The 16,917-nt window shown below is 41.5% G+C and overlaps 2 protein-coding genes across 3 annotated transcripts in view; one reads left to right on the forward strand and one right to left on the reverse strand.

The window, feature by feature from the left end:
* Positions 1–2,379: 2,379 nt before the first annotated feature.
* phospho2 (phosphatase, orphan 2) lies at positions 2,380–6,624 on the reverse strand. Of its 2 annotated transcripts, XM_056279057.1 has the most exons (4): positions 6,466–6,624; positions 6,239–6,332; positions 6,021–6,115; positions 2,380–5,295 (listed from the first exon to the last, which is right to left on the reverse strand). In XM_056279057.1, the coding sequence occupies exons 2-4, from the start codon at positions 6,307–6,309 to the stop codon at positions 4,730–4,732; spliced, it is 732 nt and encodes a 243-aa protein (XP_056135032.1). In that variant the 5' UTR covers positions 6,310–6,332; positions 6,466–6,624; the 3' UTR covers positions 2,380–4,729. The 2 variants fall into 2 exon arrangements, with proteins under 2 accessions (XP_056135032.1, XP_056135033.1); XM_056279058.1 differs by lacking the exon at positions 6,239–6,332.
* A 1,439-nt stretch (positions 6,625–8,063) lies between these two features.
* LOC130111515 (synapse-associated protein 1-like) overlaps positions 8,064–16,917 on the forward strand; it is a 10,091-nt gene continuing 1,237 nt past the window's right edge. Inside the window, exons 1-8 of the mRNA XM_056278737.1 lie at positions 8,064–8,341; positions 8,533–8,651; positions 9,167–9,233; positions 10,229–10,302; positions 10,659–10,798; positions 11,176–11,327; positions 15,322–15,371; positions 16,561–16,714. Of these exons, the coding sequence (XP_056134712.1) occupies positions 8,134–8,341; positions 8,533–8,651; positions 9,167–9,233; positions 10,229–10,302; positions 10,659–10,798; positions 11,176–11,327; positions 15,322–15,371; positions 16,561–16,714 (964 nt within the window). The 5' untranslated portion in view covers positions 8,064–8,133. The remainder of the gene's footprint in view (positions 8,342–8,532; positions 8,652–9,166; positions 9,234–10,228; positions 10,303–10,658; positions 10,799–11,175; positions 11,328–15,321; positions 15,372–16,560; positions 16,715–16,917) is intronic.

The raw sequence follows: 16,917 nt of genomic DNA on the forward strand, positions 1-16,917 counted from the left end.
GGTGTACAGCAGTTCACATGAATTCCTCCAAGTTTCAACACAAGTCACAACGGTCTAGTACTTGCTTGAAGGGGAAACATGCATCTTGCGTGGATTGTACTTTTAAAGCATGACCTGAGTGACTAACTTTGCTCTCACATTAAAAAACAAAAATGAAGAAAATCCCACAGGACTGAGTTAGCATGCACCGTGGGCAAATATGCTTTCCAGTCTAAACTGTGTGGCTGGTGTTGGGTCCTTTTCAGCGGGTCCTGTCTCTCAGCAGGGCCCTGATAGCATCAACCAGCTGCAAATAGCATCAACCACATGTACTGCACTGTCAACGGGATGGTGTGTCAACAGAATTGGAAATAAGATTAGAAGCTTTCAAAGAGACCTCAAGACGATGGGCTATTTATTATAAATCAATACAGGTTCTTAAAAACAAGGGTTTTGTAGTCTTATATAATTTTGATCAGTTGGCATCAGCAGACCTGTCTCTAACCCTAAAAAAAAGGTACATTTTAATTGCAATGTACAATGATGAGGACTCTTTGTCGGTGTTACAGTAGAGAGGATGTATCTTAGTAGTTTAATGGTGCATTTCAAACTGTCTGTTTTAACAAACAAGTCAAAACCCAACTTTAAAACTTCACATTCAGTACAATAGCTTCTCACCCATAAAGACATTAATCATTTCCCAGTATATGATGCAATGATCCTCTTTGCAAATAGGCAAGGGTGGGTGTTGTAGATCCAATGGGGACCTCCAACTATATACGTACACTACCGTTCAAAAGTTTGGGATCACCTTGAAATGTCCATATTTTTGAAGGAAAAGCACTGTACTTTTCAATGAAGATAACTTTAAACTAGTCTTAACTTTAAAGAAATACACTCTATACATTGCTAATGTGGTAAATGACTATTCTAGCTGCAAATGTCTGGTTTTTGGTGCAATATCTACATAGGTGTATAGAGGCCCATTTCAAGCAACTATCACTCCAGTGTTCTAATGGTACAATGTGTTTGCTCATTGGCTCAGAAGGCTAATTGATGATTAGAAAACCCTTGTGCAATCATGTTCACACATCTGAAAACAGTTTAGCTCGTTACAGAAGCTACAAAACTGACCTTCCTTTGAGCAGATTGAGTTTCTGGAGCATCACATTTGTGGGGTCAATTAAACGCTCAAAATGGCCAGAAAAAGAGAACTTTAATCTGAAACTCGACAGTCTATTCTTGTTCTTAGAAATGAAGGCTATTCCATGCGAGAAATTGCTAAGAAATTGAAGACTTCCTACACCGGTGTGTACTACTCCCTTCAGAGGACAGCACAAACAGGCTCTAACCAGAGTAGAAAAAGAAGTGGGAGGCCACGTTGCACAACTGAGCAAGAAGATAAGTACATTAGAGTCTCTAGTTTGAGAAACAGACGCCTCACAGGTCCCCAACTGGCATCTTCATTAAATAGTACCCGCAAAACACCAGTGTCAACATCTACAGTGAAGAGGCGGCTGCGGGATTCTGGGCTTCAGGGCAGAGTGGCAAAGAAAAAGCCATATCTGAGACTCACCAATAAAAGAAAAAGATTAAGATGGGCAAAAGAACACAGACATTGGACAGAGGAAGACTGGAAAAAAGTGTTGTGGACGGATGAATCCAAGTTTGAGGTGTTTGGATCACAAAGAAGAACGTTTGTGAGACGCAGAACAAATGAAAAGATGCTGGAAGAATGCCTGACGCCATCTGTTAAGCATGGTGGAGGTAATGTGATGGTCTGGGGTTGCTTTGGTGCTGGTAAGGTGGGAGATTTGTACAGGGTAAAAGGGATTCTGAATAAGGAAGGCTATCACTCCATTTTGCAACGCCATGCCATACCCAGTGGACAGCGCTTGATTGGAGCCAATTTCATCCTACAACAGGACAATGACCCTAAACACACCTCCAAATTGTGCAAGAACTATTTAGAGCAGAAGCAGGCAGCTGGTATTCTATCGGTAATGGAGTGGCCAGCGCAGTCACCAGATCTGAACCCCATTGAGCTGTTGTGGGAGCAGCTTGACCGTATGGTACGCAAGAAGTGCCCATCCAACCAATCCAACTTGTGGGAGCTGCTTCTGGAAGCGTGGGGTGCAATTTCTCCAGATTACCTCAACAAATTAACAGCTAGAATGCCAAAGGTCTGCAATGCTGTAATTGCTGCGAATGGAGGATTCTTTGACGAAAGCAAAGTTTGATGTAAAAAAATCTTATTTCAAATACAAATCATTATTTCTAACCTTGTCAATGTCTTGACTCTATTTTCTATTCATTTCACAACATATGGTGGTGAATAAGTGTGACTTTTCATGGAAAACACAAAATTGTTTGGGTGATCCCAAACTTTTGAACGGTAGTGTATACTTTGCTGAATTACACCAATGACACGTCTTGGAGAATCAAATTCTGCATTCCAGGAAAATGATATACAGACTCTCAGCATCTAGACCTTCATTGACACCAACAGTCAAGGCTCCTCAGCACATAACAGGAGCAGTATTTTTAATTCAACATCAGCCTAAACAATTGGTTCATAGATAATTGCCTTAAAACCACTTAATCTGTCTTGAAAACACCTATTCTGCAATAATCAAAAGGATAAATGGACAGCTGACTGATGGCTAGATAAAGTTGGTCTACTCAATGGGTTGGAAAAACCACTGTTCCATCATACAACAAAAACTAAAAGAGCTACAAAAGACCTGTTGGTAAATATGTGCCAATCTAAATGTGCTAGCATAGTCAAAAATAAAATGTCAGCTATTAGATGGAGTTCCATATTTTAAGCTCCAACAGTGTCTGTTCTATTCTGTCAGAGATATCAACTGTTCCTGGAGCTGGCTTTAAAGCCTGACACAAGTGCTGATAAAAGTACTTCTTAGCTCAGAAAGCCAGACCAACCTTGAGTTGATCACATTGATTTCATGAGACTAGGTCTGAATGCCCTCTCACTGCTGTGATTTGAAAGACGAGCCTGTCCAACAATGGCTGATTGTTAGAGTTATTTCATTGGCCACTGCATGAAAGATATTATTAGTGCCTTGTCAGAAAAAAGAAAATCAGAAACAAAAGCACAAAATACCCTTGCTGTTGCAAAGGTATCTGCTTGGTTGCATGACAGTTTGTACACATCCGTTATCTGCTGCTTTTCAACGTACCAGGATGTCGCTGCAATTGGACAGCTGAATTGGAATATGTACAATCTGGAAGCTTTCGGAGGGTTTGATCTGAATTCATTGCTCGTCCATTATGTGAAAGGTTAAATACATCTTGTAAAGTTGTACATTGGCCAGTTATTTCAAAATGATCAAATAAATCAAAGCTAAACTTTAAGACAGTACAATTTCATTTAAAATCAATTAAGCACAAGACACTGCATTCAGTGTTTGAATTGAACACACATTGAGTGCACACAATAATTAAAATTCAGTTGTCCAGTGGCACATGGTTCAGTCTGTATCTAACCCCCCACCCTCTACACTCATCCCAGTGGGAAAGACTGATTCTGTGAATATGTGACTGTTTACTAAAGAGACTGAGCAGAAAAACCATCACTTTTTGAGGAGTCATGGCTAAAAGAGAAGACTTAAATCATGCAAATCATTGCATGCTTCAGACATCATAGGGTATCTGCCTGTGAAAATTCTATTAAGCGAGCATATAGTTTGAGATAATACATGCTAATAAACAGAGGAATATATTGTAAACTGTTAAGTGCCAGCAGGATTGCCATGACTTGTACATTGGGGAAACCAAACAGATGCTGGCCAAGAGAATGGCAAAACACAGAAGAGCTAATGCATCAGAACAGGACTCCGCAGTCCAGTGGCCTCTCTTTCAAGGATGAGGATGTGCACATCCTTGATAGGGAGGAACACTGGTTTGAACGGGGAGTCAAAGAGGCCATCTATGTGAAGAGGGAATGACCATCCCTGAACTGAGGGTGTGTGTGTGGGGGAGGAGCTAAGAGTAGGTCTATCGCCATCTTACAATGCTGTGGTTACAACTATTGTCCAATCCTCTGTGAATAGTACACATGGCCATTGAAACTCTAGTTCTGGGATGGGCAATCTTATCCAGAAAGGGCCAGTGTGGGTGCAAGTCTTTGTTCCAACCAAGCAATGACACACCTGTATCTCCTAATTAAGTTCCTCAGCAAAGACGCTACTGGTTGATTAGTGGGATTAGGTGTGTAACTGCTTGGTTGGAACAAAAACCTGCACCCCCACTGACCCTTTCTGGATAAGATTGCCCTCCCCTGCTCTAGTTGGTGGTCACGCCTATTTGCATATGAAACCAATTGTTGGTTTTGGTCATTATGCAACTGTGCTGTTTATAAGGTTGGGGGATACCTGCAGTCAGTTGAGAATGAAGAGGTCACTTGGATAAGTGATGAAACATTTCTCCCTCTAAATGTTGTGTCCAGATGAACTGATTCACCTTTCTGTGATTTTCTTACCTGGATTATTGAGCATGCATAAAGACATTTTTGAGATATTTTGCTAACGGGCAGACATACAAATATGACCACATTGGTGGATATAATTAAAAAGAAATAGATAAAAACAGAAGCAACACAAGACAATAAACAACTCAGCAGTGTGTGCAAAGAATGCTCCCTTCTCTTTTTTTCTTGCCAGGCCCTGGGAATGTGACCAAATAACTATTATGTAAGTAAGTCACAATCCCATTACACCATATGCCTGGGCTACAAATACACATTTGTTTTCAGTTCCTTCAGAATCTCAGTACCACTGCTCCAGGAAATGACTCTTGCTCTCAGAGAAATGTTTTCATCTCGACTTTGCAGTTTGGCCAGCAGGCTCTCCAGGGTGAAGCCCTTCCTGGGCATCACCACATCATGACCCCTCAGACAGAATGTGGGACACAAATCGTTTCCTCCATCACCCACATAGAACATTCGCTGATAATCCACCCCACACTTCAGCTGCTCTGACAGGTAAACCTCCAGGACTTTTTTCTTACACAAGTTGATGGGGCAACGAGTGCAGTTGTGAGAGTGGTAGCATTCAACCTCCATGTAGCCATGATTGTTGAATTTGGCCGGGTTGGTGAAAACCTGGTCAACAGCAGACTGGATTCCTGCAGCATGGAGGATCCAGTCTATGAATATAGTGTTGGAGTCCGAGATGATGATGCAGTCGATGTTACATTTATGCTCTGCAATGAAGGTCAACAATTCCATCATTCCATCCGTGAAGGGGATTTTCTCCATCACACTGCGGACCCTTTCAGGGCCTACCGCCTGGTCTCCTGTATGGAGAGATGGGCAGATAGATCAACAGATGAGAAAGTGTGCAAGTATAAGGGTGAGTAGAGGTGAGTAGTTAAAAAGTTAATTTACCCATCAGTGCTAGGGCTGGATGTCAAGGCATGTTGCTTATTAGTTGCTTGTTCGCTAAGTCATAGACACTCCCTGACATTTGTTATTACAAAGTTAAGGAAGTAGTTAAATTTCATGGGAACAAATTCCAGCAAACTCAACCACAGCTAAACTCCAGCTCAGCCAGCAAGGGGAAAGACAAGTGCTTCTAATATTGTGATAAATGTTGTTAATGTTCTTATATCTAAACCTATGGATGGGATATAATATTTCATGTCAGCTAATATTCAACATATACAATTTGTTGTCAGCTAATATTTCTTAGCTGTACCAGAACCCAAACTGTCAAAATGATTAAGCCCTGGTCACTCAAAAATCGCAAACACATTAAAAAGAGTAGTGTATATAAAAACTCCAGGAAATAACAAAGTCATTCATGTTAAAAGCTAAATTGTCCCTAAAAATGCTAAATTGACCCTAGAGGTGTGTGTGGGGGGGGGGGCTGGATGGACTGGCGGCCTGCCCAGGGTGTCTCCCCGCCTGCCGCCCAATGACTGCTGGGATAGGCTCCAGCATCCCCGCGACCCTGAGAGCAGGATAAGCGGGTCGGATAATGGATGGATGGATGGATTGATGTTGAAAGACTGTTGCTCACCTATGTAAGACATCACTCTACCCATGTACTCAGTCCAGTGGCCTTTTCTGTAGGAATTCTTCAGCGACTCTGGGAGGGTCTGATCTGGGAGACATCTATGTGAAGTAGAATAAACAATGAATATAAATTCTAAGTATTCCAATTTAATGGGTGGCTGCACCGTGTTGCCTGTAGTAAACAGTTCTGTGCGTACAAATCAAATCATATTAATTATTCACCTAATCACCCACGTGTCACTGTTGTCATCTACCACAGTGTGGTCAAAATCAAACACTACCAGAGTCTTCATTCTTCACCTGACGAAAAAGGAAACTAACACACACAACGTTAATGTGACTTCGGCTAAAAACACATTCAGTCAACACTTAGTCAACACTAGCTAACGGGATCAACACTATGTCGCTGATCCTGTTAGCTAGCCACAGCCAGGCTAATTTTCCCTTACCATTCATTAACTGCTCGGGCAAAAGAAAAACATTACTCCAGACGAAAAAATATATATTACAAAGACAACAAAGCGGAACCAAAATAAATTCAAAATATTATTCGGATGAAGATTTCTGACTTCAGCCTGCCAATGTTAGAAGTTTGCCTGTTTGGCCATTTTAAGCCGCGTTCTTCTTCGTCTGCTTGATTTCCTACAGGCTTAACGCCCGTCGGCATATTTCTGCCTCCTACAGTTCATATTGAGAATTATTTCTTTATACGCCACCTAATAAACTTTACAGGAGGATAAACGAGCTTCTTAGCGTTCATAGAATAATCTTACTCTTACTCTCGTCTCGAATTTAAGCTCTCCATACAGACATAACTCGAAGTCTCTGATATTCTGCAGATTTCGCCGTAGGCATCCCCGAGCTTTCACATGCCAGTCCACAGTATCTAAGGTTTAATCTTGTCCTATTTACTTGCCCTCTTCTCTTATTCCCAACATTACTGTACATTACTCTTTTCAGCACAATGGGATAGCAGTGTCCCCTCATTTCTCCTACACCTCCAAAAACACAGAAAAGGTCCTTCATTCCCTCAGCCATAAGCACCCTAAACAAATTAAAATAAGCACTATAGCCATACCACAAAGTGCTAAATATCGTCTTTCTTAAACTTTTCTTTTAACCGTTCTCGATTGTCTATTCTTTTAACATTTCTACTCGTGTGCATATTTAATTTATTGTGGATATTTACTGTGTTGTCTGATAAGCCATGCCAATGAATTTCTCTTACATTGTGACAGACAATAAAGCTTCTTGAATCTTCCAATAGTCAATCTTGAATCTCTCTTGCACCTCCCGATTATACTTTATGGCTTTCCATTAGACCTCGTACATCTACATTCACAACTCAATCATACTCACATACCCCTTACCTTTTCATGTCAAGTCAAATTTATTCGGATGGTCTTAAATCATTGTCGTCGTTTCAGAGAGCTTTACATTCTCACAATGAAAAACGGGCTGATGCAGTAAACGTCTGTGTCGCTTCTACTGTCTCTTGACTACCTTCCGCACCTCCATGAGAACCCTTCTGTGCTCCCTGCCCGATCAGCTCAGTACAACACTACAGCAAAATACATGTATAAAACACCCACATTACACAGATCAACAAAATTATAACTTTATGTCCTAGAATACAAACGTGAAACTTGACCGGACAATTGGGAAGAAAAATAATAGATGGGGGGGAGGGAGAGACGATGTCGCATTACAGCAGTGATACTCAATCATGAGTCATGGAAAAGCCATGTGTATGCGGATTCTTCCTCCCACCCTAAACCCACACCAGCTGATTTCACTGATTAACACACCTGCGACCAGACAGGGGAGGACTAACCAGTGAAATCAACTGGTGTAGTGCTGGGTAGGAAAAAAAAACGTGCATGCATGCACATGCCCCCTCAACCCGCACCACACGATCGAGTATGGCAACATTACAGCCTACATACACTAGATGGCAATGACGCACCTTCATTCACAAGTTAAAAAAACAAAAACAAAAATAGGGAAGAAGACATTTGCCGTTCCTTTACTTCCGGTTAACGTTTAGTTCTGGTTAACGTCAGATCCTAGGAAACTAGATTAGTTTGCCATCCTAAAATTGACTATCGTCAACGAAAATGTTCAAAGGTTTGGGGTCGTGGCTGGGTTTGGAGGGCGCAGCGTATATGAAGAAACCAGATGACAGGGAGAATCCCGACTTGGCTGTGGAGCAAGAAGAGAAGATCGTGCAAGCGCAGAACGAGGTAAACAAACAGCAGCCGACCGAGCAAGAGGACGAACCAGAAACAACCCAGGCACTCTCCCCGCAAGGACAAGGACTAAGTGGTAAATAATAACACGTTTCTCCTTTAACGCTATTGCATTGGCTGTTGATCCGAGGTGATGACTATTAGCGGTAGTCGTGTTTACCTGTGGCAACTCCGCATTCAGGGACACAGAGCGGAGCAGATCAGCCGTGTTTTGATGTAAGTCCCCCCGCGTTATGACTGATGTTAACTGTACTTCTCATTTTGAAGATTACATCTTTAGTTTTGCCTCCAATGCCACCAAGAAGATATCGGACTCCGTCGTAGAGACTGCCCAGACCATCAAAAAGAGCGTGGAAGATGGAAACATTGATGGCATAATAGACAAGGCATGTGAACATTCAACGTTTGCTTTACAATATTTTTTTTTTTTTACTTGGTGTTTGAAATATCCCAAGGTCAACATTTGATGATGGATTTGTGGCAGTTGTGATCTGCCACATCACACCAGTCGGTCTGATTTCACTTTTCATATTCCAGTGTTCATCCTCATCAATGCTCAGCACAGGGCAAACACAGTTATAATGGCTTGAGTAGTACAGTAGTGCTCAAATGATTAGCTAACTAATTGATGAGGTGACTGGCAGAAATTAATTGATTATGATTTTTGGTAGTCGGTCATCATTTATCAACTAAAAAACACCAAACCATTCACAGGTTACAGCCTCACATATTTAAAGATTTGTGTTCCTTTTTCCAATTACTATTATTATTATTTGATGAACAAGATTTTTTTTTTTTGGCTTCTGGTCAGACAAAGTAAAAAGTTTTAAGATGTCATGTTGATTATATGTTTGTGCCCATCTGTCATTGTACTTTGCTTTGCGTATTTCTCAATTTCCAGACTTTTCTGGGAGACTTTCAAAAGGAGCAGCAGAAGTTTGTTCAGGAAAAGAAATCCAAAAGATCAGGTGGGATGAAGATTATTGATGGTAATGTTTAACATGTCATGTTAATGTTAAAAGGTGGCACGGTGGCTGTGGCGGCACAGTGGCCCAGTGGTTAGCACTGTTGCCTTACAACAAGAAGGTCCCAGGTCCTTTCTGTGTGGAGTTTGCATGTTCTCCCCGTGTGTGCGTGGGTTTTCTCTGGGTGCTCTGGTTTCCTCCCACCATCAAAAATACATGCATGTTAGGGTTGATACTCCTGTCTGTGTCCCTGACCAAGGCAATGGAAAGAAGAACTGGAGTTGGTCCCCGGGCGCTGCAGCTGCCCACTGCTCCTATACAATAGGATGGGTTAAATGCAGAGAACAAATTCATTGTAAGAATACAATGTCAAATAAAGTGGCTTTTATGTTTATATTTATTATTCCACAACAACCAGTACTAATAATTGAGCAATTAATGGCTCTCAAAAGAATTTTCATTCACATAAATAAATCTGTTACTGCCCTTTTGTTTTGGTTGCAAACGATAGCCGAGTGGCAAATTTTCATTCTGACTTTCAAGTTTCACTTAGGGTGAAAATGGTGAAAGTGTAGGGGAAAAAAATCAGGAAAAAGTCTGAAAGTGTCAACCTAATCAAAACAGTGGAAATGAATGTAAATTTTGAATTTTGAGATTATTCTGTTCAGAAATATGTCACCCTATAATAGTTACATTCTCTCCATAAAAGCTAATTGGCCAACAACATAACAGGCTATTTCATTTATTTGCAATGAGATATGACAATACTAAGAGATTTGATGAATGGAGGTAGTACTCTAGCCAAGCAGTCCCAACTACCAGGTCCATGTGTGAACATGTATGCGTGTGCCCGTGTTCATAAACATGCATGTGTGTGTGTGTGTGTGCGCGCGCGCGCGTGCGTGCGTGCGTGTGTGCACGCGCACATGTGCCTATGTGTATGTGATTGCCTCTGTTTCATGGAGATTGAAGGTATGCAACCTGTTTTTGGTGTCTAGATACAGCAGTGCTTCCCTGGGTTGGCTATAATGAAGAGGAGACAATCCAACAACAGATTCTTGCTCTTTCTGCTGTAAGTAATCTGGGGATCACGGGTTCATGCGTAAATTTGTCAGCAAGTATGCATATGATAATCGAATGTAATAATATGAAGTACAACCAGTGGGTAGGCTGTTAAATGTCCTCAGAAAAGTAGTTTCTGAAGACATTTCCTGACTGTTAAGTATTCTGAGTGACTGCTCTAGACAGTTTTGTCAATAGCTCACCCATACTCTTTACTTATTTGAAAGTACCTGTGTAGACTTGTTTTTTCAAACGCAGTCCTACTGGACTGGATAGTTAAAGCTATGTACATGATTGAATTTGATGTGTAAATTTACCCTTTTTGTGAAAACTAAGGCGCATATGCTTTGTTATGTACAATTAAAGGACAGGAGGAACTTCTTACGTGACCCACCTGCTGGAGTCCAGTTCCACTTTGACCTTGAGCAGATGTACCCTCTGGCCATAGTGATGCTGGAGGAGGACCAACTGCTCAATCGCATGCGCTTCGACCTGGTCCCAAAACTGTCAGTCCATGTGTGTGTGTGTGCGTGTGTGTGTGTGTGAGAATGTCCAAAAATATATTTGTGTGTATGGAAGTTTTTCTGTGTCACATGTAGTAGGTCAATAATGCACAATTGCTTAAAACAAAATAAATGTTAGAAATTCTTTGAAACATTCACTGTTGTAAGAGACAGATTTATTTTACATACAACAGAGAGAATAGTGATCTATTGGTTTCTTGCAAATTTTTCAAATTGTTTGAAAACACTAATATATTTTTGTCCGATTTTGGAGATCACATCCAGAATTCCTGCAGTTTTAAGGAAATGTAAAATTAAATTTGAAAGAAATTACCTGAGTTTTTGAATCTGTTTATGCAAATATGCATTTGTCATTTCAGTGTAAAGGAGGAGGCATTCTGGAGGAATTATTTTTACCGAGTATCTCTGATCAAGCAGTCAGCTCAGCTAACAGCCCTGGCAGCCCAACAGCAAAAGGAGGAGGAGGAGGGGAGACGGAGCAGTATTTCAGCTGAGGATGTCACCTTAACAGGTCAGCATTTCTTTATGATAATAAGACTTCCAATGATTTTTGCAGAATTTGTTTTTATCAGCCAGACAAAAGTGAGTTAAAGCAGTTTTCATTCAGTCCTGAAACCACTTCCATCTTAGTAGAAAACAAGCTAGCCCTGGTGACAAGTGCTTTGCATTTTCCTCGTAAACTTGATTTTGTTTACCTTCAAAGTTTGTCATCAAAGCACATTGTATGTGTCCTTGACGCCTAACATATTGAATCTATGTACGACCTCATAAAACATTTATAAAGCCCTTTTAGGAATGTTTTTAAAGCTGCATTGTTTGTACATCACATTGCCTTCACTGTTGCCACCTTCTTCTTCATCTTCTTTTTTGATTGGTGAAGATGGCGTATGAAACACCTCCAACTGTCAAATTGCATGAAACTAAAACAACTAAAATATCATTCAGCTATTCTTACTGCTCTGTCTTGGTATGAAATATTCTCTCAGACTGCAGCTTTCCCCACTTAAGAGCCTCATTGATGTTTACAAGGTTTCTTTCTTTGTCCTTTTGTTTTCTGCTCGATATTGTGGTCAGGTTTACGTCTCTTTGCTTTTGTTGCAATTGCTTTGCTTTCTCCGGTTGACTATTTTATTTCAAGACGATAAACATTGTTATACTTTGAGGACTGTCGGTAGTGTGAATGGGAAGGATGGACCAGCAGGCAGGAGTTGATGTTCAGATTAAAAAAAAATATTTATTCAGATCGGCCACAAAGAAAAACATTTCAATCACTTCATCTTCTGCAAAAAAAAGATCATGGAGAAAATTCATCTCGATGTACAAAACACTGAACCTCTCCATTGTCCTGGAGAGGGAAAAACAGAACAACCGTTTTCTGTCTTTGCACGCCTTTTATACCCTGTCACCTGCTGTCTGTGGCCAATCAGGGAAGGCCTCTGTAATGAATACCAATTTGACACAGGTGGCATCAGTATTCCCTCAATTGGTGCTCCTTTGTACTAAAGCCATTTCAGAGGGGCAGTACACGTCTTAAGCCCTGTTTAGACTGCAGGCAAATCCGATTTGTTTCTCAAATCTGATCTTTAGGACTGACGGTCCAGACTGTTTTGCAAGTGATCAGATCGGATTTGGCTTTGTTCAGACTACAGCCACATCATCAACGGATTTGCATTGGTTGCTGTGGTAATGGCGTAGGGCCGTAGGCGTGGGTACGTTGCACGTGTGTTGTGTGACATAATATGCTGGCGACTTCTGTGCAGACAGACAACAACAAAACACCATGGAGATATGTCATCTCACCCTTCAGGCACTGTCAAGTCATGGTGCAGAACTCCTCCGTCGCACCAGACAATATCAGCAACAGAGGAAGCTGGTATATACCACAATGTTCCATACTGCAGTCATGGCAGGCTTCGCTAGGCAGCACGAGGTGTGGTGCAACCCGAAAAGTGTTGACTGGTGGGAAAATGTAGTCCTCGGGACATTTGACAATGACAAGTAGCTTGCCAGCTTCAGAATGCGCCAGGGAACATTTGATATGATCTGTGACGCCTATGACCCAGTCTCGTACGACAAGACATGCAGCTCAGGCGGGCAGTATGTGTGGAGAAGCGGGTTGCAGTTGCCCTGTATTGGCTAGCCACCGGGTCAGTATACCGAACCATTGCACATCACTTTGGGATGGGAAAAGCGACTGTGTGCGTGATTGTGCATACTTCAGGCTTCCAGTGGGTGATCACCTGCAAAGCATCATTCGTGGCTTTAAAACAAGGTGACTATTACTTGACTATTGATATTGGCACCGCCTATATTACAGTCATAGTCACATCAACATGAACTGTTTAGTTGTGAACCTAGGAACTGAAATAAGGAACTGATAAGACACTGTAAGGAAAAGCAATAACAAGAATCCCAATATACCTGTACTGGCACGGGTTATATATGGCGAAATAAACTTTCTATTCTATTCTAGATGGGGTTTTCTTCGTCTGTCCAGGGACTATTGTTCTCCATTTTTTAGGTTGTCTTCCTTCTCGTTGCGTGTGGGTTTGAACTTTTGCGCTCAGAATCTGATGTTAATGTGTGTTGTGTCGCGTTGCGAGTGACGTAATGGACAGTTTGAAATCCGATTTGAGTGGCTAAAGCGTCCAAACTGAGACACATCTTTAGAAATCAGATTTGGATCAGATATGAAACCACCTCCGAATGTGGCTCAAATCTGATTTGCAAAGCTCAGATTCCAATGTGTTTTTTGCTGTTCAGACTATATAAAATAAATCAGATTCCAATCTGGATTTGCCAAAAATCAGATTTGGCTGCCAGTCTAAACGGGGTCTTAAAGGTCAGGCACGGCAGAGAATTAAAGTCCCCCTATAGAAGAAACCTGGATGAGAGACGACATAAGAGCAAGTGAGCAAGCAAACATTACCAGATACATGAATGTTGAGCTGATGAGCGAGAGGAATGTGCACCTTCCTGTCAGCATACATAACATATATTGGAATTGGAGAGAGGAGGCTCCATGACAAACATGCATTCATTTACAAAGAAGCAGCGACAAGATCAGTGTATGCAGAATTGATTGAATGAATGCCAGAGAGGAAAATAGCACACATATTAAATAAGGACCTTGTAAAGCTTGCAAATCATATTTTTAAGAGCTTTTTTGTCATTACATTTTAACTAAAGTGGAAATACATTGCTTGAACTCAACAAACAGGCCAGGAAAGCTTCGTCTCTTATTTGAAAGTTTGGACTCCAAAGAAAAAATTCACAGATTTCCAACCTTATGTCTGTCTGTCTGCATCAGGGATAGCACATGAAAAAACACTGGCAGTTGTTCCAGATTGTGTCTGCATCTCTGTAGCGGCAGTGAAGCTTTTTTTTTGTTTTTTTGTTTCTGGCTTAAGTAACTTATTGTGATGTCGTTTGGCGGTTAGAAAAGCTGACAGTCTAGCAGGGTTTCTAACTCTAATCTACTATAAACACGCTGTTCAAAAACAAAAAAAATCATACTTTTTCTCTCAATGAAGCTACGTTTCTGTAGGTAGAAATGACGTCTCACAACACTAGCACAGAGGGTTTTATCAACGACACAAAGCTAGCATGCACCAATGCATTCTGATACATTTGGGTGCTGTGGGAGAGACTCTGAGCAGGACAACACTGATTCCTCCATCGGTATAGTACACAGTGAGGACTTTATTCCCTCAATACTCTACGTTCCTCATCAGTACTGATGGCACATACACAAAACCAGTGAAATTTCCCTTTACAGAGGTAGTAGGATTGGGTTGGTAGAATATTAAACTGTTTAAGTAAAACTATGTGCTAGAATTTCTGTTCTGATTGGTGAATCAAAATTAATTATCCTCCGATTGACATGTAGTCTTCTCTTTCATTGTGTTTTTGTGTCTGCAAATACGTATAATATGTCACCCTGTACTCGTGGCATGCATATGCATCGATGTGAACAGGCTGGAAGAACACATGATGCAGACAATACAGGGACCCGCTTTTCTTTGCTCTGTAGTGCCACAAAATCTCCACTGGATATTTTCAAATGCTGACTAATGGAATCCTTGCATTGAGTTTCCAATCCTAAAATCTCATTTGCTAACACGCCAACTTGGCTAGTTCTCCTGATTTGATATCTCTTGCCTTATTCAACCGATATTTCCAGCCTTGTTCAGAGGGTATTCATTGTGGAGGCAGATGGTAAATAAAGATTGGAAGTGCTGTTTCTGTAGCATTTATAATAAGGCTGTCTGTGACTTCCACTTTCTCATTGTTCTCAACACTGTTGTGACAGCCAGGGTAATCCAGTCTAAACCAGTTATAGTTACAGGTAGTGTTGTTAATTCCCGCATACTACACAGTATGGTTGTCTTTTCGTGTACCAAGAGAACATTTCTGCTGGCTTCTAAGGCAAGCAGACAGCATCTGGTCAGAACATGTTGTATTCTATATGTAAAACTGATGGCATTATATTGTATCTCATGCAGAAAACGTCAGACCAAAAACACCTCCTGTTTCCATCAGTGACATGCAAAAGGTAAAAGCCCTGATTTCGTGCGTGCGTGTGTGTGTGTGCGTACATACGTGTGGCATGTACAGACAGAGACATTAGTGACAGTTCTATTCTGATGGGCAACATTGACCAAGGTATTGCCTCAGTATTGTTGCTTTTATCAAACAGAGGCATCCTGCAGGAAGGAAATTTGGAGTAGCTGACCTTGTCGCTTACATATATAGGGTTTCCTTCGAGCCGGTTTATGCGAAATTTGACAATTCAAATAGGAAAATGCTGAATGGAACACTGAATTAAAAAAAAAATCCCAGTAATCTGCAGTAATTATTGATTAAAAAAAGAAGGGGCATCTAGGTGGCGTGGCGGTCTATTCCGTTGCCTACCTACCATTACCTCCGGCTTGGCCGGGTGTCCCTACAGACCCAATTGGCTGTGTCTGCGGATGGGATGCCGATTGTGGGTATGTGTCCTGGTTGCTGCGCTAGCGCCTCCTCTGGTCAGTCAGGGGCGCCTGTTCGGGGGGTAGGGGGAACTGGAGAGAATAGCGTTAACCCCCCCCCCCTGGTGAAACTCTTCATTATCAGGTGAAAAAAAGCGACCAACGACTCCACATGTATTGGAGGAGGCATGTGGTAGTCTGCAGCCCTCCCCAGATTGGCAGAGGGGGTGGATCAGAGATCGAGAGGGCTTGGAAGAGTGGGGTAATTGGCCAAGTACAATTGGGGAGAAAAGGGTGGGGAAAAAATCCACAAAAAAAAACCAAAACAAACAAACAAACAAAATTGTGGATCGTCTCACACTCGCATCTTGAAAAGAAATTCCACATGGGGGGAAACTTTATAGGCTGTATTTGTGCAATGGATCCCCCTACCCCGGGGGACATAGAGGGACCCATAACACGGAGGACTGTGGCATTGTGGTGGGGATAAGGCTATTGCTGAAATGACAACAAAAAGGGATTTTTTGGTTAGCGGGTCTCACTGGACACCATTGGCTGATTGAAAAGACCAAGTGTTAGGACATATGCTTATATGGAAGACCGCTGACTGCCGTTGAATGGAAGGAAAGGTAAACCATAAAAGAAAAGTCCACCTTTTTGAACTTGAGCTAAGAGCTTCATTTGAAATGATGGATAATCTTAAGCAAGTCCCACAGAACAAACCGTAGAAAATATAATTCATAGTCTCTAGTTCATTGTTCCGCCCCGTCCCAGCCACCTCAGGAGGAAGAGGAGGAGATGTCCACCAGCCCTGGGGTGTCAGAGTTTGTGAGTGATGCTTTTGACTCGACAGCCATCAATAAGGAGGACCTGAGAAAAGAGATGGAGCAGCTGGTGTTGGATAAGAAGAACACCCCCTCCCCCGATGGTCTGATTTATTCAAATCCTTGTAGTACTTCAGAAAAATTACTATCTCTTGGGCAATCAGAAGTAGGCAACTATATACTATATTTACACTATAAATATTTTTTTTGTTGGGGGGGGTATTGTTTAGTTTTTTTTGATGTGGTCCCAGTCTTTTTATTAACTTGCCAGCTAACATGGCACAATCAAATGTCCTTACCTCATCTT

The sequence above is a fragment of the Lampris incognitus genome, chromosome 4, assembly GCF_029633865.1.
Source record: "Lampris incognitus isolate fLamInc1 chromosome 4, fLamInc1.hap2, whole genome shotgun sequence".
Lineage (NCBI taxonomy): Eukaryota > Metazoa > Chordata > Actinopteri > Lampriformes > Lampridae > Lampris > Lampris incognitus.

Excerpts from the sequence above, each read along its gene's own strand:
- phospho2 (XM_056279057.1), bottom strand. The coding sequence starts at position 6,309 with ATGAAGACTCTGGTAGTGTTTGATTTTGACCACACTGTGGTAGATGAC. Across the intron at positions 6,116-6,238 it reads AGTGACACGTGGGTGATTAG|ATGTCTCCCAGATCAGACCC; the intron begins GTGAATAATTAA and ends TACTTCACATAG. Across the intron at positions 5,296-6,020 it reads TAGAGTGATGTCTTACATAG|GAGACCAGGCGGTAGGCCCT; the intron begins GTGAGCAACAGT and ends CTCTCCATACAG.